The 24,215-nt window shown below is 44.8% G+C and overlaps 1 protein-coding gene across 20 annotated transcripts in view; it reads left to right on the top strand.

The window, feature by feature from the left end:
- Nucleotides 1-24,215, top strand: part of MYCBP2 (MYC binding protein 2) — a 198,523-nt gene that overhangs the window by 33,807 nt on the left and 140,501 nt on the right. For 19 of the 20 annotated variants that reach the window (XR_014789262.1, XR_014789263.1, XM_084844798.1 and 16 more), the window contains exons 7-16: nt 110-181; nt 2,244-2,340; nt 3,883-3,956; nt 5,552-5,690; nt 6,134-6,210; nt 6,517-6,721; nt 7,712-7,876; nt 9,370-9,528; nt 17,970-18,174; nt 19,457-19,602. Coding sequence is in view for 18 of the 20 variants with exons in the window: in XM_084844798.1 (XP_084700924.1) it covers nt 110-181; nt 2,244-2,340; nt 3,883-3,956; nt 5,552-5,690; nt 6,134-6,210; nt 6,517-6,721; nt 7,712-7,876; nt 9,370-9,528; nt 17,970-18,174; nt 19,457-19,602 (1,339 nt within the window). In the remaining 2 variants the exon portion in view is untranslated. Of the gene's footprint in view, nt 1-109; nt 182-2,243; nt 2,341-3,882; nt 3,957-5,551; nt 5,691-6,133; nt 6,211-6,516; nt 6,722-7,711; nt 7,877-9,369; nt 9,529-17,969; nt 18,175-19,456; nt 19,603-23,541; nt 23,998-24,215 lie in introns of those variants that run through there. The other variant, XM_084844797.1, reaches the window with a different exon arrangement.

The following is a 24,215-nucleotide window of genomic DNA, read 5'->3' on the forward strand; positions in this document are numbered from 1 at the left end:
GACAAAGAATTGGGCAGAGGTTAGAAGCTAGATTTTCCTTTGTTTTAATTGTTTTTCTTTTTATAAATGGTCCCTTCAACAATTGTATAATTATTTTGCTACAATACAGGGTCACATATACAATTCTACATCCCGCATCAAGAACAGAAAAGAGAAGAAGTCTTGGATGGGTTATGCTCAGGTAGGAGAAATAGTGGAAGCAACAGTTAGATTTTTAATATAGGCTGTTGATCTGATGAAACATGGTGTAATTATAAATCTATTGGTGTAAATAGAAAGGAAGCAGTATATTTTGAGCTTAATTTCTAAAACGTAAAATACAACTTTTTAAAAATTTACATTGTGGCTAGCAGAAAATAGGGCTACACTTTGTTTAGGCTACTTGCAAAAATATTTTTGTAAAGGGTTTGAAAAGGGACATGGATTATCTATTTTAATTCATTTTTAAGATGGCCACAAAGGGTGTCTTAGGCAGACAGACTCCATGAGGTAGCCACTTTCAAGTGAATCACTTGGCAACACACTTGTCTAAATTGATCTGCTGCATGGCAAAATCTGCTTTTGCCACAGTGTTTGTTCCTTCGCGTTTGTGCTGGCATAACGCATGTATGTATAGTATGTAACTAGGTGTCCAACATGCTGCATATATAGAGCTGCAATGGGCAGCAATCTTGAAGTGCCCATTCCATGACAGCTTGGATGTGTATAACTTCACTTACAATTCCATTGTCTTGGCCACTTACCACTATGGTCTGTATTGTACCCACAAGTGATGAACAACTGTTTGATCTTGGGGTAACAGTGGAAGATCATTTCTGTAGAAACCATGTACTTAACTCATAATGCTTGAGTATTTTTCTGTATGTTCAGCATTGGACTCTTCATAGCCAATATAGGTGGGGGGACAGATTTATACTGAGATATGAAGGGTCACTTAGCATATGTTTTCCTGAACGTTGCTTGTGATTATTACCAATGGGGAATAAGTCACTCTAACGATGATAGAAGTATAAATAGAGATGCTCTTAACCTTGTAGTAGAAATATTTGTCTTCATATTGTTTCACATAGCACTGAACTGTTACTGTAATGACATCTTGTCATTATAGAGTGCGTGAGCATCATTGCACCATGTGAGTGCAGTGATGCATTGGACTTTTTGAAGTTGCTTTGGGATTAACTTAAAGTTTAAGTAGTCAGTCTGTTTAAAGATAATATGTGTGTGTACACATGTGAATGCATGTGCACCTCCCCCCGCCCCATTTTTTAAGATGGTTTCAAAACAAGTAATGCCAAAAAGTCAAACGCAAAGGGGTAGACAAAAAGGATGTTTTATTCGATGAAAGAAAACGGTTCCAACGAGTTGCAGACCACATGTGGGTCCTTCTTCAGGGAAATTTAGTATAAGATAACAAGTGTTTGTTCTTCAGACGCTAGTCTCCTATGCTATGACATATACTAAATTTCCCAGAAGAAGGACCTGTATGTGGTCCGAAATGCATTGGAACCTTTTTCTTTCATTGAATAAAACATCCTTTTTGTCTACGCCTTCGCGTTTTGGTGTTCCTTGTAGGGTTCCCGTTTTTGTTAGCTTCAAAGCAAGTAAGCCAGAAAAAGCTGTAATGACATTTAGGGCGCAATCTTATGGGTATAGTGGGCCACCTCCAAACTCGGAGGCGACTGACTATCCAGTGCAGGATGGGCGGAGCATGGAGGGGATCATCTCCTCCACACTCCAGCTGTCCTATATCTGTAGCTAGACAGCCAGTTTTGGCTGTCTAATCAGGGCACCTTGGAGCATGGGGTCGGGGAGGGAGGCTTGATGGTGCATAGGAAGCATCGTAATGGAGCTTCTGTGGTTCCCTCCCCAGCCCCAGGAACACCCCCTTCTCGGCCGCTCTGTGCTGCTCTTCCGAGCATGGAGCCGGGGACAAACCACGCCTCCTACGAGGCAGCAGGGGAGGGGGCGGGGAGTCGGATTCCTAGGAACTGAACTTGGAGCATTGGCTCTGAGCTCGGTTCCCAGAAACCGAAAAATCCTATGGCCGTCTAGATGCTGTCTAGCCACCCTAGGATTGCTCCCTTAGTTAAGTTACTGTTGTGGCCTTCCCGTAGGCATCTGGTTGGCCACTGTGGGAACAGAATGCAAAGATAATCCTTTGGTCTGATCCAGCACAGCTCTTATGTCCTTACTGTTAACATAGTCCTGAAACTTGCATGGTCATTCTCTAATATTTTTTACAGGGTTATTTGTTATATAGAGATGTGAACAATCATAGCATGACAGCCATAAGAATAAATCCTGAATCCTTTGAGCAAGATGGTACAGTAACTTTGCCAGGTATGGAAAAGCAGATTGGCTCTTAGGGGACCATTAAGACTGCTTATGATAAAGTTCCTTATTCTGAAGATAGGCAAATGTGATATACTTAGTTTTACTAAAATACTGCTGGAAATTCCTGAGCCAGAGGATGTCCCTTGATTCATGACTGACTTAATATGTCAAATTAGAGTATATATTTTAAATGAACATTAATGTTAGACTTGCAAGTAACTAAGATATGTCATTTGATGACACATTGGACTGTCTTTCACCAGTGAAAAAAGAAAGAAATATCAAAGCTCATGTGTCAGCTTTCTACAAATGATTCTGCTTTCTAAAGTTGTTTTTGTCAAAGTGTAAGTGTTCATGAAATGGCACATTCCCAGTGCCACAGATTGTTCTGTAAAAGCTGCTAATAACTCTGCATTCAGCATGTGGAATGCCAACAACACCTGAAAACACACCAAATAACTGACATTGGGGCAGCAGCTTCTATGTGACAGAATGAGGCGTGTGCTTTGTATATGCGTTATGGGAAAGCTACTTTTCAGGGCTCTGGAAGATCAAATCTCCTGTGTCCCATCCTGGATCCATAAAGCCAAGTGGTTTCAGCATGTTATTAACTCTCTAAAGGCAGGGGAGAATCCTTTCTAACTTCATTTAGTGCTGGCTGGAAGCCTTTTCATGTGTTCAATTTCTTACATTTTGGTTTCAGTTTTAAAATGAAATTGTATTATCTCAGCTAGCCAGGTGTTCCAGCTACCTCGGGGATGAGGGGCTGCTATTTTCTTGTATTCTGGCTTTAAGCTGCAGCGAATCACCCTGAGAATTTGCCAGGGTTCACCCAGAATTGAGTAGGGATCAGCAGAGATGCTGGTGGAAGAAGAGGTTGCTTTGAAGAACTCTTGGCAGCTGCAGATGTGTTGTGTGTTCAGCCACAAGCTATTTCTGGCTTGTAGTAGAAGCTTCTGATGCAACCTTGAACAAGCTTTGGAGAGGTTTACTAAGATAGACCCTGAGTGAATGGTTGTGGCAGGAACCCACACTTACATGGGTGAGTGTATGTGGACTCTTGAATAACAGGCGCACCAATGCTATTGACTATATAATCTTACATCTATATTACCAGTATATTAACTTACCTGTAGTTATTGTGCCAGTTTTAACTAGTATAGAATTGGCAAAGAATATCAGGTACACTCTCCTTCAGTAGTACACAGGGAGTGTGTGTTTTTTTTGTAATTATAGTGCGTATTATCTAAACATGCATTACACTTTACAGAAATAGTCTGATAGTGTCTTAGATTCATTTTATGGGCTAAAACATCATTTTGAAGTTTGAGCAGCTTCCTCATAAGTACAACAATAAATCTGTTAGTTAAGGATGCCTCAAGACTGTTTTTGCTGCAGACTAAGATGGCTACATTGTATATATTCTTTCTTTGTATGGATTTATTTTCTGTATATAACTTCAGGTAGTTATTTATATGAATCATTTATGGAAAGTTGGAGGGTAAAATATTTCATGTGAATCCATACAGCATAGTTTGTTCCACACAGATTGCCAGACTGAAGGGCAGAATATCCTTTTCACTGATGGAGAGTATATTAATCAGATAGCTGCTTCTAGAGATGTAAGTATGGAGTGTCCTCAGATTTTTGTTATTTGACATCAGTTACAGAATAATCTAAATGCTAGGTTCTGAACTCTGCATTTATTAGCAAACAGTGGGTGTGATGTATATCCCTAGCATTTTAAATTAAATATTTTCATAATATTTCATGCAGAAGGGGATGATTTCAGCTATGTGTTGCTATAACCACCTGCATTTGCAACTGGGAATTGCTACAACAGCTTGGTTGCCATCAAGATTTCTATGCGTTTATTGTGCCTGGGAACTCTGGGAGATTTTACTAACTGCTGTGACATTAGATTGGTCGCCTATGGAATGACAGTTTTTGAATAGTTGAAAACCAGATTTATTTTTTTTTAAATTATCTACTTATATCTTCCATTGCTGGAGACCTAGATTGTCTCCAGTCTCTTCAAAAAATGAAACTGCACGATGCAGGACATCTGTAAAATCTCAGACATCTTTCTTTATTCCTAAAAGCAGCTGCGGGGGTGGATTGTGGGGCGGGGCGTGGGGCTGTTAATCCTTTCTCCCTGTGCTGATTCCTGGATCAAATTATCCTTGGTCATTCCTGAGCTGCTTTTAGCTGCAGTGGGAGAAAAATGCAGGTACAACTGTACCTTTATGTGTTCCCCTCCACAGCTAGTAGCAGCTTCAGGGGGATGATTCACAGTATGAAATATTTAAACTCCCTCTCTCCATCATGTCACAGACCACTCTCTCCATCTTCTTTTAGGAAAAGAAAAAGATGTCAGGAGATCTGAACATGGATCTCCTGCATTATTTGTAATGTTTGTCCTAAGAAACATTGTTTTGTATCCAGAATGGCAAGAGAAGTCCAATATTTTGGTTGATACCTCTGACACTAACTCACTTGTTTACAGGGAGGCAGTTGGGCTGGTAAGGTAGGTGAAAAGCATGTAAAAAGGCCCTAAGGTGTTTGATAGCACTTAAGTGTTAGAAATGGAACAGTGCAGGGAATCAGTAAAAGTGGGATTCCTTATTTGACTAACAAATAAGCTAACATGTTTTGTTATCTTATTAAATTCTTAAGAAGTGCTATAGGAAACTAGCTGTTCTTGTTAATTTCCTGAGTACTAAGGTGCCATATGTAACTGCTACTTAAAGAACTGGAAGCCTTTGTCATTAAAACAAACAAAAACGTCATATAATATCAGACTGCAGGAACTTGAAACTGATGGTTTCTTTCAGCATACTTCAGTTGCTCCTTTTCTTAATATCCAAATATTTAACAATACTCTCTGCATATAAAATTGAAAGTATGGATGTGCACAGGGTTTATGAAGTTCAGTTGTTTTGTCTTATGTGCATAAAACATTATGTTGGCTGTCAGGAGGTGAGAATGTGCAAATAATATGCAAGTGCTTCAGGCTATGGATGAACTTTTCAGCAGTGTGTTATTTTGCTTGTACTTATACCACTATTCAAACAAATCATCATCTTAACCTGTGTATTTAATGAGATGTTCTGTAGGATCGCTGAAGATTCACAGTTCAGCTCAGGAAGAGTAGATTTCCTTAACTCTCGGTGTCTGTAAATATAAGTTGTTGAAACTAGTATTTTATTTGTTGCAGGATGGCTTTGTAGTTCGAATATTTGCAACAAGTACTGAACCAGTGCTACAGCAAGAACTGCAACTTAAGCTTGCCAGAAAATGCTTACATGCTTGTGGTATCTCTTTATTTGATCTGGAGAAAGACTTACACATTATCAGTAAGGAATCACTTTTCTACTGTCCTCTCTCATGTTTAAGAAATTGTAGAAAGCATAATGCTTGAATTCATCATGAAGAAACACCAAAAAATGCAAATAGTTTAAAACGGAGAGAACAGGTGGTAGTAGTAGTAGTAGTAGTAGTTATTATGCACATCCATGCATTCACAAACCATACTTGCCTTCTGTGGGGCCAATTCTTCTTCCGCTCTATCCTAGTGATTGCAGGTACATTTGTTTATAGCCACAATGCATCTTTCAGTATTTTCTGCCCCATGGTTATGCTTCTAATACTAATGTGAAAATATACAGCACTTTGTTTATTTCATGTAAGATGTCCTTACTTGAACATTTGATTAGGTACCGACTTTGCAAAACTGGGCTTAATGCTAAAACTATGTTTTGAAAAGCATTGATAGCTAATTGCAGCTTTGTTTCTCCAGGTACAGGGTTTGATGAGGAGTCTGCTGTTCTTGGTGCAGGAAGAGAATTTGCATTAATGAAAACGGCTAGTGGAAAGGTATTAGAAACACTCTTTTGTGGATAATCAGCTGCATAACAAGTGAAGTATTTTTGGAATGGAAAAGCCTTTTGGCTTCAAAACACTGCTTTTTGGGAGCTCAGCATAATTTCATCAGTGGGCCAAACTACTTGTGTTACTTGGTTATGTGTAGTTTTTCTTTGCTGAACTTTGATGTGGAAAACCTGAGTAAAATTAAAACGTTTGCTTATAAATCTCTGAAACTACTTTTTTCTTTTTTTTACATGGATTGTTCAACACATGTGTTATGATCAGTATAACTCTAAAGTGTTCCCCTCTCCACAGATTTATTACACTGGCAAATACCAGAGCCTTGGGATCAAACAAGGTGGTCCTTCAGCAGGGAAATGGGTAGAACTGCCAATCACCAAATCTCCAAAGATGGTTCAGTTCTCAGTTGGGCATGATGGCTCGCATGCCTTACTTGTTGCAGAGGATGGAAGCGTATTTTTCACAGGCTCAGCCAGTAAAGGGGAAGATGGAGAATCAAGTAGGTTTGTGTAATGTGGTGGTGGTGATGTGTTTGATGTCTACATTAACAATACTTAGAGAGAGCTGCTACAAACTGTGAGTGAAAATGGAGGTACCTTCTGAAGATCTGATCAGTCATGTTAAGGTTCACCACCCTTTTTCATCTGGATAATATCGCATTTTATGCTCTTGAAGCAAGAAGTATACTTCCCATGAATAATTTTTCTATACAGAATTAGGTGGAAGTGTATTTTCTGAATTGAAATACAGTTAGCTCAAACATACATACATAGTGGTGCAGTCATCATTTTTTGTAAGATCTGCTGCTTTATATAGAAAAGAGTCAAGTTGATGTTGGAAAAGACAAACAATATTCATATCCCCAATTCTTAATCATGTTGGATGCAGAATTAAGGGTAGAATCAAATCTGATCTTCACAATGCACTGTGTGTTCGTGTGTGTTTCTGTATTCTATAATGGGAATACAGTATTATGTGTACATTGGCATGTTTGTGTGTATAAAGGGATGGATTTGGTTTTGATTCTTTTGTTTTCGTACACTTTGAGCAGGGTTTGCAATTTAATTGGTGATATTGATAACATTGTTTGCTTTATGCCTGGCAGCTTGACTACATTAAAAAACAACAAACCTAGGGATTGACAGTATTGATTGCCTTACTTTGTAAATGTGTCCTCAGATATTGTACTGTTGCAGTCGCATCCATCTCTGAAAAGGAGAAGAAAGTGCAAGGCTTCTCATGTTATCAGCCCTTATTCTTTTGATTTTACTTTAAATATGCAAAAGTACAAATGGAGGAAGTATAATGGGTGTCCACTACCTCCTGTCCCTTGCTTCTGTTTGCTTTATTCCAGCTTTAATTCTTCTGGAACTTTTAGACTAGAGATCAGTTACTCTGTTTTTTGTGGTACATTATCATTTGCTAAATACACTTATTTCCTCAGCTTCGTGTTAAAACTTAAATTTAACGTACTCTTTTTTTTCTTAAGCAAAAAGCAGGCGGCAGTCGAAGCCTTATAAGCCCAAAAAAATTATCAAAATGGAAGGAAAGATTGTGGTGTATACTGCATGCAATAATGGGAGTAGTTCTGTCATTTCAAAAGATGGAGATTTATACATGTTTGGAAAAGATGCTATTTACTCTGACAGCACAAGTAAGCATATATTTTAGATGTTTTGAAGCTAGTAGAAAAGTTGACTTGATAAAGATAAGTTATTTGTACTATATATGTAACTGGCCAGTTGAAATAACTTTTAGAGGAATAGAGGTTCAGCTGCAATACTCTGGCCCAGGTTGCATGTAACAACAATCTAGTTGGGTTGCACAGTTGAGGCTCTACAGGAGTGAGTGAGAGTGTTGCCTGCTGTCCTCTGCTTGCTGCTCCAGTTTTGCATCTAGTTTATCTAGTATGAACCTGGCACTCTGGAATGTAAAGGGAGAAACTATCCAGATTTAAAGTCAATAACAAACTGTGGGTTAAAACTCCAGGTTGTTTCTCCCTCAACAACCTACAATGGAGGGTTCAGACAATGCAGCAAACAACCCAGCAATGGGGCATTCCTGGCTTGTTTGCTAAACCAGATGCAAAGTGGAAGCAGCAAGTGGGCAGGAGGCAATGCACTCGCTTGCTCCTCTGTGGCCTTGACCAACTATGGGTTAATCATTACGTTTGAACTGGGTCTGTATGAAATTACTTTTTAATATGTAAGCATTTGTGCCATTGAATCCCCATCTCCTCGTTTGCTCAATTTACATTACAGATGCTCTGTTTTCTCCAGTCCTCATAATTATTTGACTTACCCATATGCCCAGTCAAGCAGTTCGATTTCTTTTTGCGCCATTTCCCCTCTACTCAGCACTGGTTAGGCCTCATCTGGAGTACTGTGTCCAGTTCTGGGCACCACACTTTAAGAAGGATGCAGACAAACTGGAGAGGGTTCAGAGGAGGGCAACGAAGATGATCAGGGGACTGGAAACAAGGCCCTATGAAGAGAGACTGAAAGAACTGGGCATGTTTAGCCTCGAGAAGACTGAGGGGAGATATGATAGCGCTCTTCAGGTACTTGAAAGGTTGTCACAGAGAGGAAGGCCAGGATCTCTTCTCGATCATCCCAGAGTGCAGGACACGGAATAATGGGCTCAAGTTACAGGAAGCCAGATTCCGGCTGAACATCAGGAGAAACGTCCTGACTGTTAGAGCAATACGACAATGGAACCAATTATCTAGGGAGGTAGTGGGCTGTCCCACGCTGGAGGCGTTCAAGAAGAAGTTGGACAGCCATCTGTCAGGGATGCTTTGACTTAGATTCCTGCATTGAGCAGGGGGTTGGACTCGATGGTCTTATAGGCCCCTTCCAACCCTTCTATGTTTCTAAGTATGAATTACCTCTTAGTATTAACAAAAAGGATAAGTAGCTATGTTGGCCCATTAGAAAAAAATCCAAAATGAATAGTAGGGCAATTCCTTATTAGAATCAGTTACAGTATCCCAAAGCTTGGTTACAGTGCCATACCTTTTCAGTTACTTTCTCATCTTTCTGCCTTAAATTTCAAAATTAAGCGGTAAATATCTTTCATGGCCATATGCTGAGTCTTTGAAATTAGGAAAGCAAATGTTTACCATTCAAATGTGTGTTCATCTTACAGGTTTAGTAACAGATTTGAAAGGCCATTTTGCAACTCAGGTGGCCATGGGCAAAGCTCATACCTGTGTGCTAATGAAGAATGGTGAAGTTTGGACATTTGGTGTGAATAACAAAGGGCAATGTGGACGAGACACAGGCTCCATGAATCAGGGAGGAAAAGGTCAGTTCCCTTGCTATTCTTGGCAGTGTCCCTGTTATTTTGTTCCCATGGTTTTCTGTCTTGTGGCACTTAATTATCTGGAACTATTTTCCCATAGCCTTCACTGATCTGGTTCACACAGCATGATAAGTCATGGTGGGTTGTGGCCCTCGTTTGTGACAACATGGCTTATTGTGACATCTGAATGTCACATTCAGAATCTGAATTCACATCTGTGGATGATTCAGTGTAGTTTGTTAACCACGCACAAGCCATCCTGAGAACGCATGGCTTGCTGCTGGGTTGTTGAGGGTGGCTTATTTGCAGGGTGGCTTGTCAAGATATGTGAACCTGATGGCATCATGGCTTGTCACTGGCTTCTCAGCATGGACTACAGAGCTGCCTGGCCAGAGTGGCGAAAAACCCAGCAGCTCACAATCTCGGTAGTGCCGTCTTCAGCCTCCCTGGTCTGCCCCTCCACTGATACAAAAGCAACATTTGGGAATGTCCTGAACGCATTCGAAAACTGATTTTGTTCTTTTTTTGTGCTTCTCAAGTGTGCAAATGGGTTTGCAATTTTTTCCCCAGGTCCTTCATAAGTGCACAGATTCACCTGTCTGCTACCATACAGTCTGCAGTAGTACATACCACTACATACAGTCACCTTGTCAATTTCTTTGTAAATCACCTACTCCACTTCAGCACTTCCCCAGACATACCTTTTTTTCTCCTGTGTCACTTGTGCAAGTATGGAGAATCGCAGGACTGCTTCAATGTGTATTGTTGTTTTTATATCACATGCTTCCTTAGAGCAGTTGTTTTGTACGTTGGCACAGCAAAAATAAGCTTCACATCTTTCTACGGTAATCATACCTGCCCCAAAAGCTCTGTCTTGCTCAGTTGCTGCTTTTGGAGTTCACCCTCAAAGGAAGCACCAAAATGGTGTAGGTAATTTACAAGGCAATTGACAAGGTGACTGTACTACTGCAGCCTCTTCTTCTTCTTCTTCTTCTTCTTCTTCTTCTTCTTCTTCTTCTTCTTCTTCACATTTCTATACCGCCCAATAGCCGGAGCTCTCTGGGCAGTTTACAAAGATTAAAAACATTAAAATTACAATATACAGAGATTAAAAACCATTTACATAAAACACATGAACAGATAATATACACAAAAGAAACCTATCTAAAACAACTTAAAACAAACAATCTCAAAAACAAACAATCATAATCATAAAACATTCCAGGATCAATTACACACGTATAATATACTGTTGAATGCCTGGGAGAAGAGAAAGGTCTTAACCTGGTGCTGAAAAGATAACAATGTTGGCACCAGGTGGGCCTCATTGGGGAGATCATTCCATAATTTGGGGGCCTAAAATGGATCTTGATAATGGGTCTTATTCAAGAGTGTCTGGAGCTGGTTGGCAACCATCCACTCAAGAACCTTGCCCGGGAAAGGAACATTTGCCACTGGCCTAAAAATGCTAAGATTTTCTGGGTCCAGGGAGGATTTCTTTAGGAGTAGTCTCACTACTGCCTCTTTGAGGCGGCCCGGGACCACCCCCTCTCGTAAAGAGGCATTAATCACCTCCCTGGCCCAGTCAGCTGTTCCTTCCCTGCCAGTTTTTATCAGCCAAGAGTTCGGAAGTGGTTGCACGAACCTGTCCAAGCACCTTGTCAATGTCCTCGAGCTGTACCAACTGAAACTCATCCAGGAGAACAGGACAAGGCTGTGATCTGGATACCTCACCAGATTCATCTGCTATAACACTGGAGTCTAAGGCCCGGCGGATGCAAGCGATCTTGTCCTGGAAGTGCCTAGCAAATGCATTATAGTGGGCCTCAGAGGGATCTACAGTGTCCTTAGGGCCGGCATGTAATAGCCCCTGGATGACTCTGAAAAGTTCCACTGGGCAGCAGACAGAAGATTCAGTAGAGGCAGCAAGGTGATGTGTGTTTTTTTGCCACCCTCACTGCCCCTGAATATACTTTACCATAGGCACATACCAGCATTCGATTGCATCCACTAGGAGTTCTTCTCCATCTGAACTCAAGCCATCTTCTATTTTGTTTTATTGCTCTCAGCTCCGGGGTATACCATGGAGCAACTCAAGCTCTACACAGGAGCAATCATGTCACCCGCCCAGGTCATTTCTGCATTCCACAGATCAATCAGGGTTTTGACAGGAGAGCCTGCCATATCAGCCCGAAACCTCCCCAGAGTCCTCTGGAAACCATCTGGATCCATTAGCCTCCGGGCGCGAACCATCTTAATAGGTCCCCCACCCTTGTGGAGGGGAAAAGCTGCTGTAAGTCTAAACCTCAGCAGGTAATGATCTGACCATGACAAGGGGACTGATGCAAAGTCCTCCACCTTCAGACAACCATCTCTATGTCCAGCTGCGAAAACCAAGTCTAGAGTATGCCCCCCTACATGTATCAGGCCGATGACATGTTGGGAAAGTCCCATGGTTGTCATGGAGGCCATGAAATCCTGAGCCGCCCCAGACAAGGTGCCCTCAGTGCGAATGTTGACATCCCCCAGAGCCAACAATCTGGGGGATCGCAACAGCATACCAGAGACCACCTCTGTCAGCTCAGATAGGGAGTCTGTTGAGCAGTGGGGTGGGCAGTACACCAACAGAGTCCCCAGTCTGTCCCGCTGGCCCAGCACAAGGTGCAAACACTCTGGACCAGTAGTCACATAGACAGGGAGCCTGCAGAGGGAGATGGAATTTCTATAGACCACAGCAACCCCCTATCCTTGGCCCTCAGGCCTTCCCTGACGCTGAACCAAGTACCCTGGTGGGCAGAGCTGGGAGAGACTAATTCCTCCCTGCTCATCCATCCAGGTCTCGGTTATACATGCCAGATTGGCCGCCTCATCCACTATTAAGTCATGGATGAGGGAGGTCTTACTTTGAACTGATCCGGCATTTAAAAGCAGCATCTGGAGACCCGAGGGCAGGCTGATAGGGCAACCACCGTGCCTGTGGTTGGACAGGTGAATAGTGCACTTGTGAAGGACTGGAAAAAATGATAATAAAATTCTGAACCCATTTGTGCACTTCTGAAACACACACACAAAAAGGTTGTGACCCCTTTTTGAAGCAGTTATTTAGTTCACAATCGGGAATGGCAGGGGAGCCAGACAGAAAAGTTTTACTCTGTAGGGCATCTGAGGATACGAAAGGAGTTGTGCCTCAAAATGGGCTGCTTATCGGACTGGGGGGTCATGGTGGCAGCGAAACGTTTCCATTGAGTTGCAGCAGATGCAAAAGCAGGAGTTGTGCTGCAAAGGCCCTCAAGATACATGCCAGGAGTGGGTCGGAAGTAGGGGTGGCAGAGAATTCCGCCACAGATTCCCGTGAGGCCGGATTCTTTAGAATCCGCCCCCCCCGGAATCTGTGGCGGAACAGCCTCCTGCCCCCCCGCCCCCCCACGGAATCCCCCCGGGATGGAACTTACCTGGGGCAGATGCGGTAGATTCGGCGGTGGCGGCGGCTCCGGCTCTGGCGGTTGGTCTCTTGGCTGGCCGTGGCCGGGCTGCTGCGGCCGCCATTGCCATCCTTGCAGCTGTGATAGGCTGTGTAAGTATTTACGTAGCCTATCACAGCTAACCCCCCCCGCAAAAAAACCCAGCGTACACAAATGGCGGTGGCTACGGTGGCCGCCATTTGCGTTCCCTTTTTTTCGCCGTTCTAGCCTACGTAAATATTTACGTAGGCTAGAAAGGCGGGAAAAAAAAGGAACGCAAATAGCGCCCACTACGCTATTTGCGTTCCCCTTCTTTTCGCCGTAATAGCCTACGTAAATATTTACGTAGGCTAGAATGGCGAAAAATAGAGAACGCAAATGGCAGCCGCCGTAGTCGCTGCCATTTGCGGACGCCGTTTTTTTTGGGGGGGGGGTTGCCATGATAGGCTGCGTAAATACTTACGTAGCCTATCACGGCAGCCTGGCTGGATGCAAATGGCGGCTGCTACGGCGGCTGCCATTTGTGTCCGCAGCAGCCCATCCGCGGCCGGAAATCTGGCTGAGGACGGCCCTGGCTGGCTGCTCCGTGGAGCCGGCTGGGCAGGATTCCGGGGGGGAGGACCGGATTGCCTCCCTCCCCCGTCGAGGATTCTGGGGGGAGGGACGGAGCGCCTCCCCCCCCTCGAAAAATTCCGCGAAAAGGTGAGTTTCGTACATCCCTAGTGGGAAGTCTAAAGGGTAAACAAGCCATGGAAAGCCTATTTCCAGTGGAAGCTGTGATCTTTCTAAAAGTACTTATACTTCCTGCCTCATATTTTCTGTACTACTTTTTTTTCACTTTACGTCCCTTTATGTCCCTTTTGTTGGCTGAAGCATCTTTTCACCAAAATAATTTTCCTTCCTTTTTTAAGCCAGCATATTTAAATTATAAACAGATATATATATATATATATATACACACACACACACACACAAAATAAATGAGTAATAACAAATGATATATGGTTAGTTCCTGTATGAGGATGTGTTGCCTTCACCAAAAGGTGAGGTAACTGGAATAGCATGACCAACCTCCTCCCTCCTGCCCTATAATATTCAAAGTTCTTATACTTTGGGAGAATTGCCTTCTCTTTACTACTTTGGAGAACCCATTAACTATACTAGCCATGCTTAGGTCAGAGAGGGGACAGCAGGATGGAACGTAAAGCTTTAAGTCAGGAGTGGGAAGAAAGCACATCTTTAGATGTTTTGGACTTCTACTCCTAGCCCCTGCTTTAAGTCATGCAAAGGTTATGGAGAATCTGCAGGACAAAAACAAGGGAGAACTTTGAGTAGTATCCAATATTTGTCCTTTGTAGAGTAGATCTATATAAGTGAATGGGACTTAAATTAAGTTGTGACTAACTTAAGTCTTCATTTCAATGGGTCTACTCTGTGTAGGACTAATATTGGATACTATTCTTCGGTTCTTGTCATTTAACTGCTTTACATGCTCTATTAAATAGGACATCTGGGAAGTTACGTCATTGTCAGGTCATCAGATTCTCCACTGGAACCTTTCCTCCCTAGGCTTTCCTCCCTAGAATATTATATAGCAGGATAGACTAGGGAATGTTGCCATACATTTTAGAAATATTTAAAGTTGTTCATTTAAGTTGGAGAGCTTCTAACAGCTCAGTCCTATGTTTATTCAGAAGTAAATCCCACAATATCTAATGTCTACTCCCTAGTGCATTTGTTTAGCATTACAGCTTAGTTAGACTTCATATTTAGCCAGTCTACAAAATTTGAAAACACATTAAGTATAGAGTTAAAACGTAGAGGCCTGGTTCATGACTTAGAGAACCACCTTCCAAGGCATGTCAGACACGCACAGAATTGTTGTTGTTCAGTCGGTAAGTTGTGTCTGACTCTTTGTGACCCCATGGACCATAGCAGGCCAGGCCTTCCTGTCCACCACTCTTTCCCGGAGCGTGCTCAAATTCATATTCATTGCATCAGTGATGCTATCTAGCCATCTCATCCTCTGCTGTCCCCTTTTCCTTTTGCCTTCAATCTTTCCCAGCATCAGGGTCTTTTCCAGGGTAGGGATGTCAGAGAATTCTGCCACGAATCTTGGGGAGGCCAAATGCCAGTGCATTCGGCCACCCGAAATTGGTGACGGAATGGTCTGCCCCCCCGGGACGGGACTTACCTTGGGTGGATCTTCCTGGTGGTGGCGGCTCCGGCGGCGGTTCGGCAGCGGCGGCTGCGGCGGCCGGTCTTCTGACCGGCTGCTGCTGCCGCCGCCACCATTTCCAGTTAAAAAAACAAACAAAAAAACGTGATAGGCTACGTAAAGATTTACGTAGCCTATCACGGCTGATTTAAAAGAAAAACAAACAAACACGCGTACGCAAATGGCGGCGCCCATGGGCGCCGCCATTTACTTTCCTTATTTTGGCACGTCTTAGTCTACGTAAACATTTATGTAGACTAAGATGGCGAAAATAAGGGGAATGCAAATAGCGTAGACACTACGCTATTTGCGTTCCCCTTATTTTCACCGTCTTAGTCTACGTAAATGTTTACGTAGACTAAGACGTGCCAAAATAAGGAACACAAATGGTGGCTCCCATGGGCGCCGCCATTTGCGTACGTGGGGTTTTTTTTTCTTTTAAATCAGCTGTGATAGGCTACGTAAACATTTACGTAGCCTATCACGGCTGACTGGAGGGACACAAATGGCGGCGGCTATGGCCGCCGCCATTTGCGTCCCTACTAGGCAGCGGCCGGATGTCCGGCCGCTGGTGGAGCTGGCCGGCGGCTCCGCAGAATCCCTACGGAGTGGAGCCGGCCGGCCAGAATTTTGGGGGGGAGGGATGGAGCGCCTCCCCCCCCCCCCACGAATGTCACCCTTCGAAAAGGTAAGTGACTTTCGTACATCCCTATTCCAGAGAGTTTTCTCTTTGCATTAGGTGGCCAAAATATTTGTGCTTCAGCTTCAGTATCTGTCCTTCCAATGAGCAGTCAGGGTTGATTTCCTTTAGGATGGACTGATTTGACCTCCTTGCAGTCCAGGGGACTCGTAAGAGTCTTCTCCAGCACCACAGTTCGAAGGCATCAATTCTTCGGCGCTCAGCCTTCCTTATAGTCCAGCTCTCACAGCCATACGTTGCTACTGGGAAAACCATAGCTTTGATTATAAAAATCTTTGTCGGCAAGGTGATGTCTCTGCTTCTTACTATGCTGTCTAGGTTGGCCATAGCTTTCCTCCCAAGGAGCTAGCATCTTTTGATTTCATGGCTACAGTCACCATCTGCGGTGATCTTGGAGCACAAGAAAATAAAATCTGTCACTGCTTCCCTTTCTTCCCCTTCTATATGCCAGGAAGTGAGGGGGCCAGATGCCATGATCTTCATTTTTTTAATGTTGAGTTTCAAACCAGCTTTTGCACTCTCCACTTCCACCCTCAACAAGAAGCTGAATAGATCCTCTTTGCTTTCTGCCATTAGGGTGGTATTGTCTGCGTATCGGAGGTTGTTGATAATTCTCCCGGCAATCTTAATTCTGACCTGTGATTCATCGAGTTTCTCATTATGTACTCTGCATATAAATTAAATAAGCAGGGCGACAATATACAGCCTTGTCGTACTCCTTTCCCAATTTTGAACCAATTGGTTGTTCCATGTCCGGTTCTGAATGTTGCTTCTTGACCCTCATACAGTTTTCTCAGGAGACAGGTAAGGTGGTCTGGTACTCCCATCTCTTTAAGAATTTGCCACAGTTTGTTGTGATCCACACAATCAAAGGCTTTAGCATAGTCAATGAAGCAGAAATAGATGTTTTTCTGGAATTCTCTTGCTTTCTCCATGATGCAGCGAATGTTGGCGATTTGATCTCTAGTTCCTCTGCCTCTTCGAAACCCAGCGTGTACTTCCGGTAGTTCTCAGTTCACATACTGCTGAAGCCTAGCTTGTAGGATTTTGAGCATAACCTTGCTGGCATGTGAAATGAGCACAATTGTACAGTAGTTTGAACACTCTTTGGCATTGCCCTTCTTTGGAATTGGAATGTAAACTGACCTTTTCCAGTCTTGTGGCCACTGTTGAGTGTTCCAAATTTGTTGGCATATTGAGCGCAGGACTTTAACAGCAGCATCTTTTAGGATTTTAAATAGCTCAGCTGGAAGACTGTCATCTCCGCTAGCTTTGTTGTTACTAATGCTTCCTAAGGCCCACTTGACTTCACTCTCTAGGATGTCCGGCTCAAGTTCAGTGACTGCACTATCATGGCTATCAGGGACATTCAGATCTTTCCTGTATAGTTCTTCTGTGTATTCTTTCCACCTCTTCTTAATCTCATCTGCTTCTGTTAGGTCCCTGCCTTCTTTGTCCTTTATCATGCCCGCCTTTGCACAAAATGTTCCCTTGATATCTCCAATTTTCTTGAACAGATCTCTAGTCTTTCCCATTCTGTTGTTTTCCTCGATTTCTTTGCATTGTTCATTTAAGAAGGCCTTCTTGTCTCTCCTTGCTATTCTCTGGAACTCTGCATTCATTTGGATATATCTTCCCCTTTCTCCCTTGCTTTTCGCTTCCCTTCTTTCCTCAGCTCCTTGTAAAGCCTCCTCAGACAGCCACTTTGCTTTCCTGCATTTCTTTTTCTTTGGGATGGATTGAGTTGCTGCCTCCTGAACAATGTTATGGACCTCCGTCCATAGTTCCTCAGGCACTCTGTCTATCAGGTCTAATCCCTTAAATCTATTCGTATATTCATAAGGGAGATGATTTAAGTCATACCTGAATCGTTTAGTGGTTTTCCCTATGTTCTTCAATGTAAGCCGGAATTTTGCAAGAAGCAGCTCATGATGTGATCCACAGTCAGCTCCAGGTCTTGTTTTTACTGACTGTATGGAGCTTCTCCAACATAGAATTACTGTTATCCAAATATAGATGTGTTGATGTATGAAATCTGCTATGAACTGTTTTCTCTTTTCTATAGGTTTTGGAGTTGAGAACATGGCAACAGCAATGGATGAAGATTTAGAAGAAGAGCTAGATGAAAAAGATGAGAAATCAATGATGTGTCCACCAGGCATGCATAAATGGAAGCTGGAGCAGTGTATGGTGTGTACTGTTTGTGGAGACTGTACAGGCTATGGAGCAAGTTGTGTTAGCAGTGGACGACCTGATAGGGTACCTGGAGGGTAAGTAAAAATCTAAACTATGTAGCTGAATAATATTGTTATGTGTACATCATTGTAGCGGGCTGGTCTCCCTATAATACCATTCAGTGAAGGAAAGCAGCACCTATATGTTAAAAAACAACAACTGAGTTGGTATTATTTTCTGAATTGCTCATAGCTTTGTGGATTTCATGAACTGGGATCTATTGGTTTGTGGTTAATAGTTACATACATTGCTGTGCTGAGTGAGTGGTGTGAAAAGCACACCCATGTTTTGATTTGGAGCAAATGTCTGCAGGACATAAAAACACATTGCAAATGGTTTGTGTGGATATGTTACAGAGGTGCATAATCATAAGCAGTGTTTTTCTTGTGAGATTCTGATTTTCAAAATTTAGAAAAATAAATTATTCCTATATTTAGAGAGAAAGTATTCACATGTATTTTCAGTAGCCATGGTGTGATGGATTATTAACAGTGGGAGTAAGCTGGGGGAATATATATGGTTATCTGGGAGGAAGCCTCATTGAACTCAGTGGGCCTTATGTCTGAGGAGAATAGGATTGCACTCTTAATTTTCCTAAAATCTTTAACTGAACACTTTTTAAATGGAAGTAAGCAGACACTTGCCATTTTTTTATGCATACTTCAGTGTAGATTCCCCCCCACCGCCAATCTTGGTGGTACTTAGTAAAATTATACACGCTCCAGCTATATCTGGATTCCTGCATTGAGCAGGGGGTTGGACTCGATGGCCTTGTAGGCCCCTTCCAACCCTACTATTCTATGATTCTATGATTCTATGATTCAGAATTGTATTCCAAAGTTTTTGCAACCCTTTGGGTTTTTTTTTCTTTGTGCTAGACCTTTTTAATGCAGTATTCCAACCTTTTCGTATTTTACCTATACAGGGTAATACCCCATGGGTAGTATCCAGTGTTAGTCCTACATATTGGTTATTTAACTGTGACCAACTTAAGTCTCTTTCATTTCAGTGGGTCTACTCTGTGTAGGACTAACATTGAATATTACCCACTGTGTATTTCATGTCCTGTCAGTGAGCCAAATGGACTCCCAAAGTGGCTAACGATCAAGTTTATTTGGGACTGGAATGCAAAGGAGTAATTGCAGGCAATATTGCAGGTTCTGTCTGGCAGTGTGAAAGAAGTGTAAAATGTACTTGTTACTTAATGAACAAATCATTGTTAAGAGGTCAGCTGAGATACTTATGGTTCTGCTCTTAGAATAGATATATGCATGAGAGTTGTGTGAGTATCTCTCTTTGCATCTTTGCTTCCTTTAGAATTTGTGGCTGTGGCTCTGGTGAGTCTGGCTGTGCTGTTTGTGGGTGTTGCAAAGCCTGTGCTAGAGAACTGGATGGTCAGGAAGCGAGGCAAAGAGGAATCCTTGATGCTGTAAAAGATATGATACCACTGGACCTTTTGCTAGGTAAGTGATAAAAGTGAAGTGATAAAACCTGATAAGGTATATAGCTAAAATGTGTTTCCTATCCTGTATTGAGAAGTTGCTGGGGAGAGAATGGACTTTAGTTTAAGCAGTTGATAGTTGCACTTTCCCATTCATTTCAACAGTTGTAAATTGGACCCCAAACTCTGTAAGTTGAATGGGTTTTTTACCCATTTGAAAAGTGAGGTGGGTGAGAGATGGAACATGATGAGACAACTGGCCCCATAATTTTTGAGGTATGCATGGAGGATAAAGTGGTTCAGGATTGCTAAAAAAAAGAAAGAAAAAGTTTTATACATGTTTTAAACAGCTGCTGATGTCCACAGCCACCCCACTGCATGCCCCATTTTCTAATTCACCCTAAGCCCTATTCTCTAATTGCTTAAACTTAAAAATGTGATCTATATTTGAATGCTGCTGTCAAGGTGGAAACTGAGCCCACAGAACCCCAGAGCAGTTCTGATTCTGAGGAGGAACAGCAATCCGTGGGAGAGGAGCCCGCTCATCCCTCACAGGCACAGCAGCTGGCAGGGATTCCTCCTGCCAGCATTCCTGAGATAGATAGTGACCCTGGCAGTGAGAGAGTGCAGGAGGGGGGCTTGCTAGACGCTCGACACAGACGCAGGGAGCGACGAGTGATGGAGGGCGCAGAAAGGAAGTGTAGCGCCCGTTTGGCACGCAAGCAACAGTCATGTCCCATGGACCCAAGGGAAAGAGGGAGGAACTCTCCCTAGCCCCTAAGTTCAGGGTCTTCCCGTGATTCTCCTTCAAACGGGGACCAACTGCCTAACCTGGAGCATAGGCTACTCTGCTGTTCATTGCTTAGTCGCTGGTGATTAGCATCTGAAAGAGTCATTAAATTGTAAAAGGATTAAAGCCTTGAAAAGAATCCTTTTGTCTGTGTCTTGAGTTGGCTATTGGAGTAGACTGAAAGAGGCCACTAGGGCGCTCCTGACAGCTTGGTCCCCGTTCCTCTTTTTTTCTCTCTCTCTTCTCCTACTGCCGATGGAGGTTGCCAGGGACCCGGCGGTGCAAGCTCTGGCGCAAGAGAACCAGCTTCTCCGTGATCAAGTGGCTCAACTGGCGACTGCTGTACAGAATCTGCAAGCTGCGGTCCAGCCTCCACCACCTCCGATTCCCCCCTGCCGCAAGTGCCCGGTGGCTTTGCCAGAGAAGTTTTCTGGTGAGAAAGGACTTTTTCAGATTTTCCGGGCCCAATCAGAGCTGTACATGCACCTACGACCTGAGGATTTCCTAATAGAACAGGTTCGTGTGGGCTTCATCATTAATCTACTTTCAGACGTGGCAGCTAAATGGGCTTCGGTACTTCTTCTCGCTAATGACTCCCTGCTCGGGGACTATTAAGGTTTCATGACAGCGATGGCCCGTTTTTTTGGTGACCCCCTGCGCACGCAGATGGCTTCTCGGGAGATTCGCCGCCTCAGGCAGGGCAAGGACTCAGTTTCCAGCTATGCAACAACTTTTTGCTTGCTGATGCAGGATTTACAGTGGAATGATGCTGCGCTGGTGGCTCAGTTTTTGGACGGTTTGAAAGACGAGATCTTGAATGAGTTGGCACGCACGCCTAGCCCGCCTACTTTGGAGGACCTCATCCAGACCTGCCTCCAGATAGATAGTCGGCTGGAGGGGCGCTGGCGGAACTGGCGGGGTGCCGGGGGCTGAGATTTCCCTCCTCCCATTCCCCCGTTTCCTGCCCCCTCCCCCACCCCCCGCCCCTGCGGTGGGGGCAGAGGAGACCCTGATGCAGCTGGGAGCTACCTGAGCCCCACTGCCGCTGGAGGAACTAGAGCGGCGGCGCATGGAGCGCCGATGCTTTCGGTGTGGAAAGCTGGGACATTTCGCCAAAACCTGCTGCGCTAGATCCGCAGCCCCACTGCCTTCCCCTCCTCTCCTTTCTCCTCCTCCTCCTCGTCCCCAGGCCTGACTAGGCTGCCCCACAAGCCTGTTGGGGGTCTCCAGTGTGGGGGTCGGTTCCCCACCAGGTGGGTGCCTTCCGCAACCCCCCCCCATCTGCTATTTCATGTTTCACCTCCGCTCCTCCCAGTGGGGTGGGGTGGAGGCCCTAGCTTTAGTGGACTCTGGGGCTACGACCAGTTTCATGGACAAGACGTTTGCTCTCTTCCACAAGATTCCTACGCTGCCCCTTCCTGCCCCCTTGGCAGTGGAGACCATCGATGGGCATTCTCTTTCTTCGGGCGCGGTGACCCGGATTACAGTTCCACTCACTCTGCGCACCCAGTCCCATGTTGAACAGATTCAGTTTCACTTGGCCAAGGTTCCCCAATACCCAATCGTGCTGGGTGTTTCCTGGCTCTCTAAGCATAATCCTGAGATTTCTTGGGGGCTTCAGCAAGTGGAATTTGCGTCTCCCTAGTGCCGGGAACATTGCCTCCCGAACGAGGCGCCAGTGCCAGTCCAGGCCTTAACCCTTTCCTCCCTCTCCTCGTCTGCTTCTGGCAGTTCTTCAGCTACTGTGATCCTCCCAGAGAAGTATGCGGCTTTTGGGGATGTTTTCGGCAAGAAGGAGGCCGACCAGCTCCCCCCCCCCACCGCCCTTTTGACTGTGCCATTAACCTCATTCCTGGGGTGACCATCCCCTGGCAGTTGTATTTGATGTCGGAGCTGGAACTTCGAGCTCTGCGGGCATTTTTGGACACAAACCTCAGACATGGCTTCATTCGCCCCTCCCCCTCCCCCGCCTGCGCTCCTACCATCTTTGTGACCAAGAAATTGGGAGAACTCCACCCGGTGCACAATTACAGAGCGTTGAATTCGGTCTCGATCCCCGACAAGTACCCCCTCCCCCTCATACCCAAGATGCTGGAGTGCCTGGGGCGAGCCAAAATTTTCACAAAGTTGGACCTGTGTGGCGCTTACAATCTGATTCGCATCTGGGAGGGGGATGAGTGGAAGACCTGTTTCGGCACCCGGTATGGAGCATATGAATACCTAGTGATGGCGTTTGGGCTTGCCCGCCCCCCCCCCACATTTTCGTGTTTTATGAATGCCATCTTCTGGGACTATTTGGACACTTTCGTCATTGTGTATCTCGATGATTTACTTTCTGAGGACCCCCACGCCCATCAGCACCATGTCTCCGCTGTCCTCCAGCGCCTCCGCGAGCACCATCTGTATGCCAAGCTGGAGAAATGTGCGCTTGACCTAACCTCTTTGGACTATTTTGGCTACATTATCTCAGCTGACGGTATCAGGATAGATCCTGCAAAGGTCCAGGCTGTCCTCTCCAGGCTCCATCCACCAAGAAGGACTTGCATCGTTTTCTGGGGTTTGCTAATTTTTACAGAAAGTTCCTGCCCAGCTTTGCTCGGCTGACATCTCCTCTCACGGACCTCCTTAAGGGCAGGAAATCTCATTGGACGGCATCTGCCCAACAGGCTTTCGAGGAACTTAAGAAGCTTTTTAGTTCTGAGCCGATCCTGTTACATCCCGACCCGAGGAAGCCTTTTGTAGTGCAAACTGATGCTTCTGACTTTTCAGTGGGGGCGGTGCGTTTTCAGCCAGATGGGACAGGTGGCGGGTTGCAACCCTGCGCCTACCACTCCAGGAAGGTGAACATGTCTGAGAGGAATTATACCATCTGGGAGAAGGAACTGTTGGCCATCAAGTCCGCTTTGGAGACCTGGTGTCATCTGCTGGAGGGGGCACAGCACCCAGTCGAAGTTAGAACTGACCATCGCAACCTGGAACATCTTCAGACAGCCCGTGCCTTAAACCAGCGGCAGATTAGGTGGTCGCTTTTTTCCCCCCGGTTCCACCTTAAGATTTGCCATGTGAAGGCCTCCGACAACCTACAAGCAGATGCTCTTTCTCGTAAGCTGGACCTCCAGCCAGGGGGTGAGGGAAATTCCCCCCCCCTCGGATTCTTCCCCCCCAGAGCCTGACGGCAGCTGCGGTGCCTCGCTCTTGGGAGGAGCTCCTTCACTCTGCACAGGCTCAGGATGCTTTTGTTGGCACAACAGTGGAGGAATTGGGGCATGCCTCTGCCCCCCCACTCTGTCCCCTTCTCTTTGCGAGGTGGCCGGCTTTACCATTCCAGCCGGGTCTATGTGCCTTCTAGACCCCTCCGCGAGAAGGTCCTCCGTCAGTGCCACGACTCCCCCACCGCTGGGCATTTTGGCGTCACCAAGACCCTGCACGGAGTGACGTGGGATTTTTGGTGGCCTCGTGTGTGTCGGGATGTCAAGACCTATGTCGCCTCCTGCCCAACGTGCCAGCGGGTGAAGGCCCCCTCAGGCAAGCCCCCTCAGGCAAGCTTGCTTCACCCCCTGCCTACCCCCTCAGGACCTTGGAAACTGCTCTCCCTTGACTTCATCACTGACTTGCCTCCCTCACGCGGTAAGACCACCATTCTGGTGGTGGTGGATTTGTTTTCTAAGATGGCCCATTTCATCCCCTGCCCTGGGTTACCCACAGCCAGGGAGACGGTGGAGCTGTTTTTGGTGCGTGTTTTCCGGCTCCACGGATGTCCTGAGGGTCTTATTTCGGATAGGGAGGCCCAATTCACTGCCCATTTCTGGAGGGAGCTTCTTGGGCTTCTCCATGTGACGCTCCAT

The sequence above is a fragment of the Heloderma suspectum genome, chromosome 3, assembly GCF_057233095.1.
Source record: "Heloderma suspectum isolate Gila_16-S chromosome 3, 16-S_ref, whole genome shotgun sequence".
Classification (NCBI taxonomy): Eukaryota; Metazoa; Chordata; class Lepidosauria; order Squamata; family Helodermatidae; genus Heloderma; species Heloderma suspectum.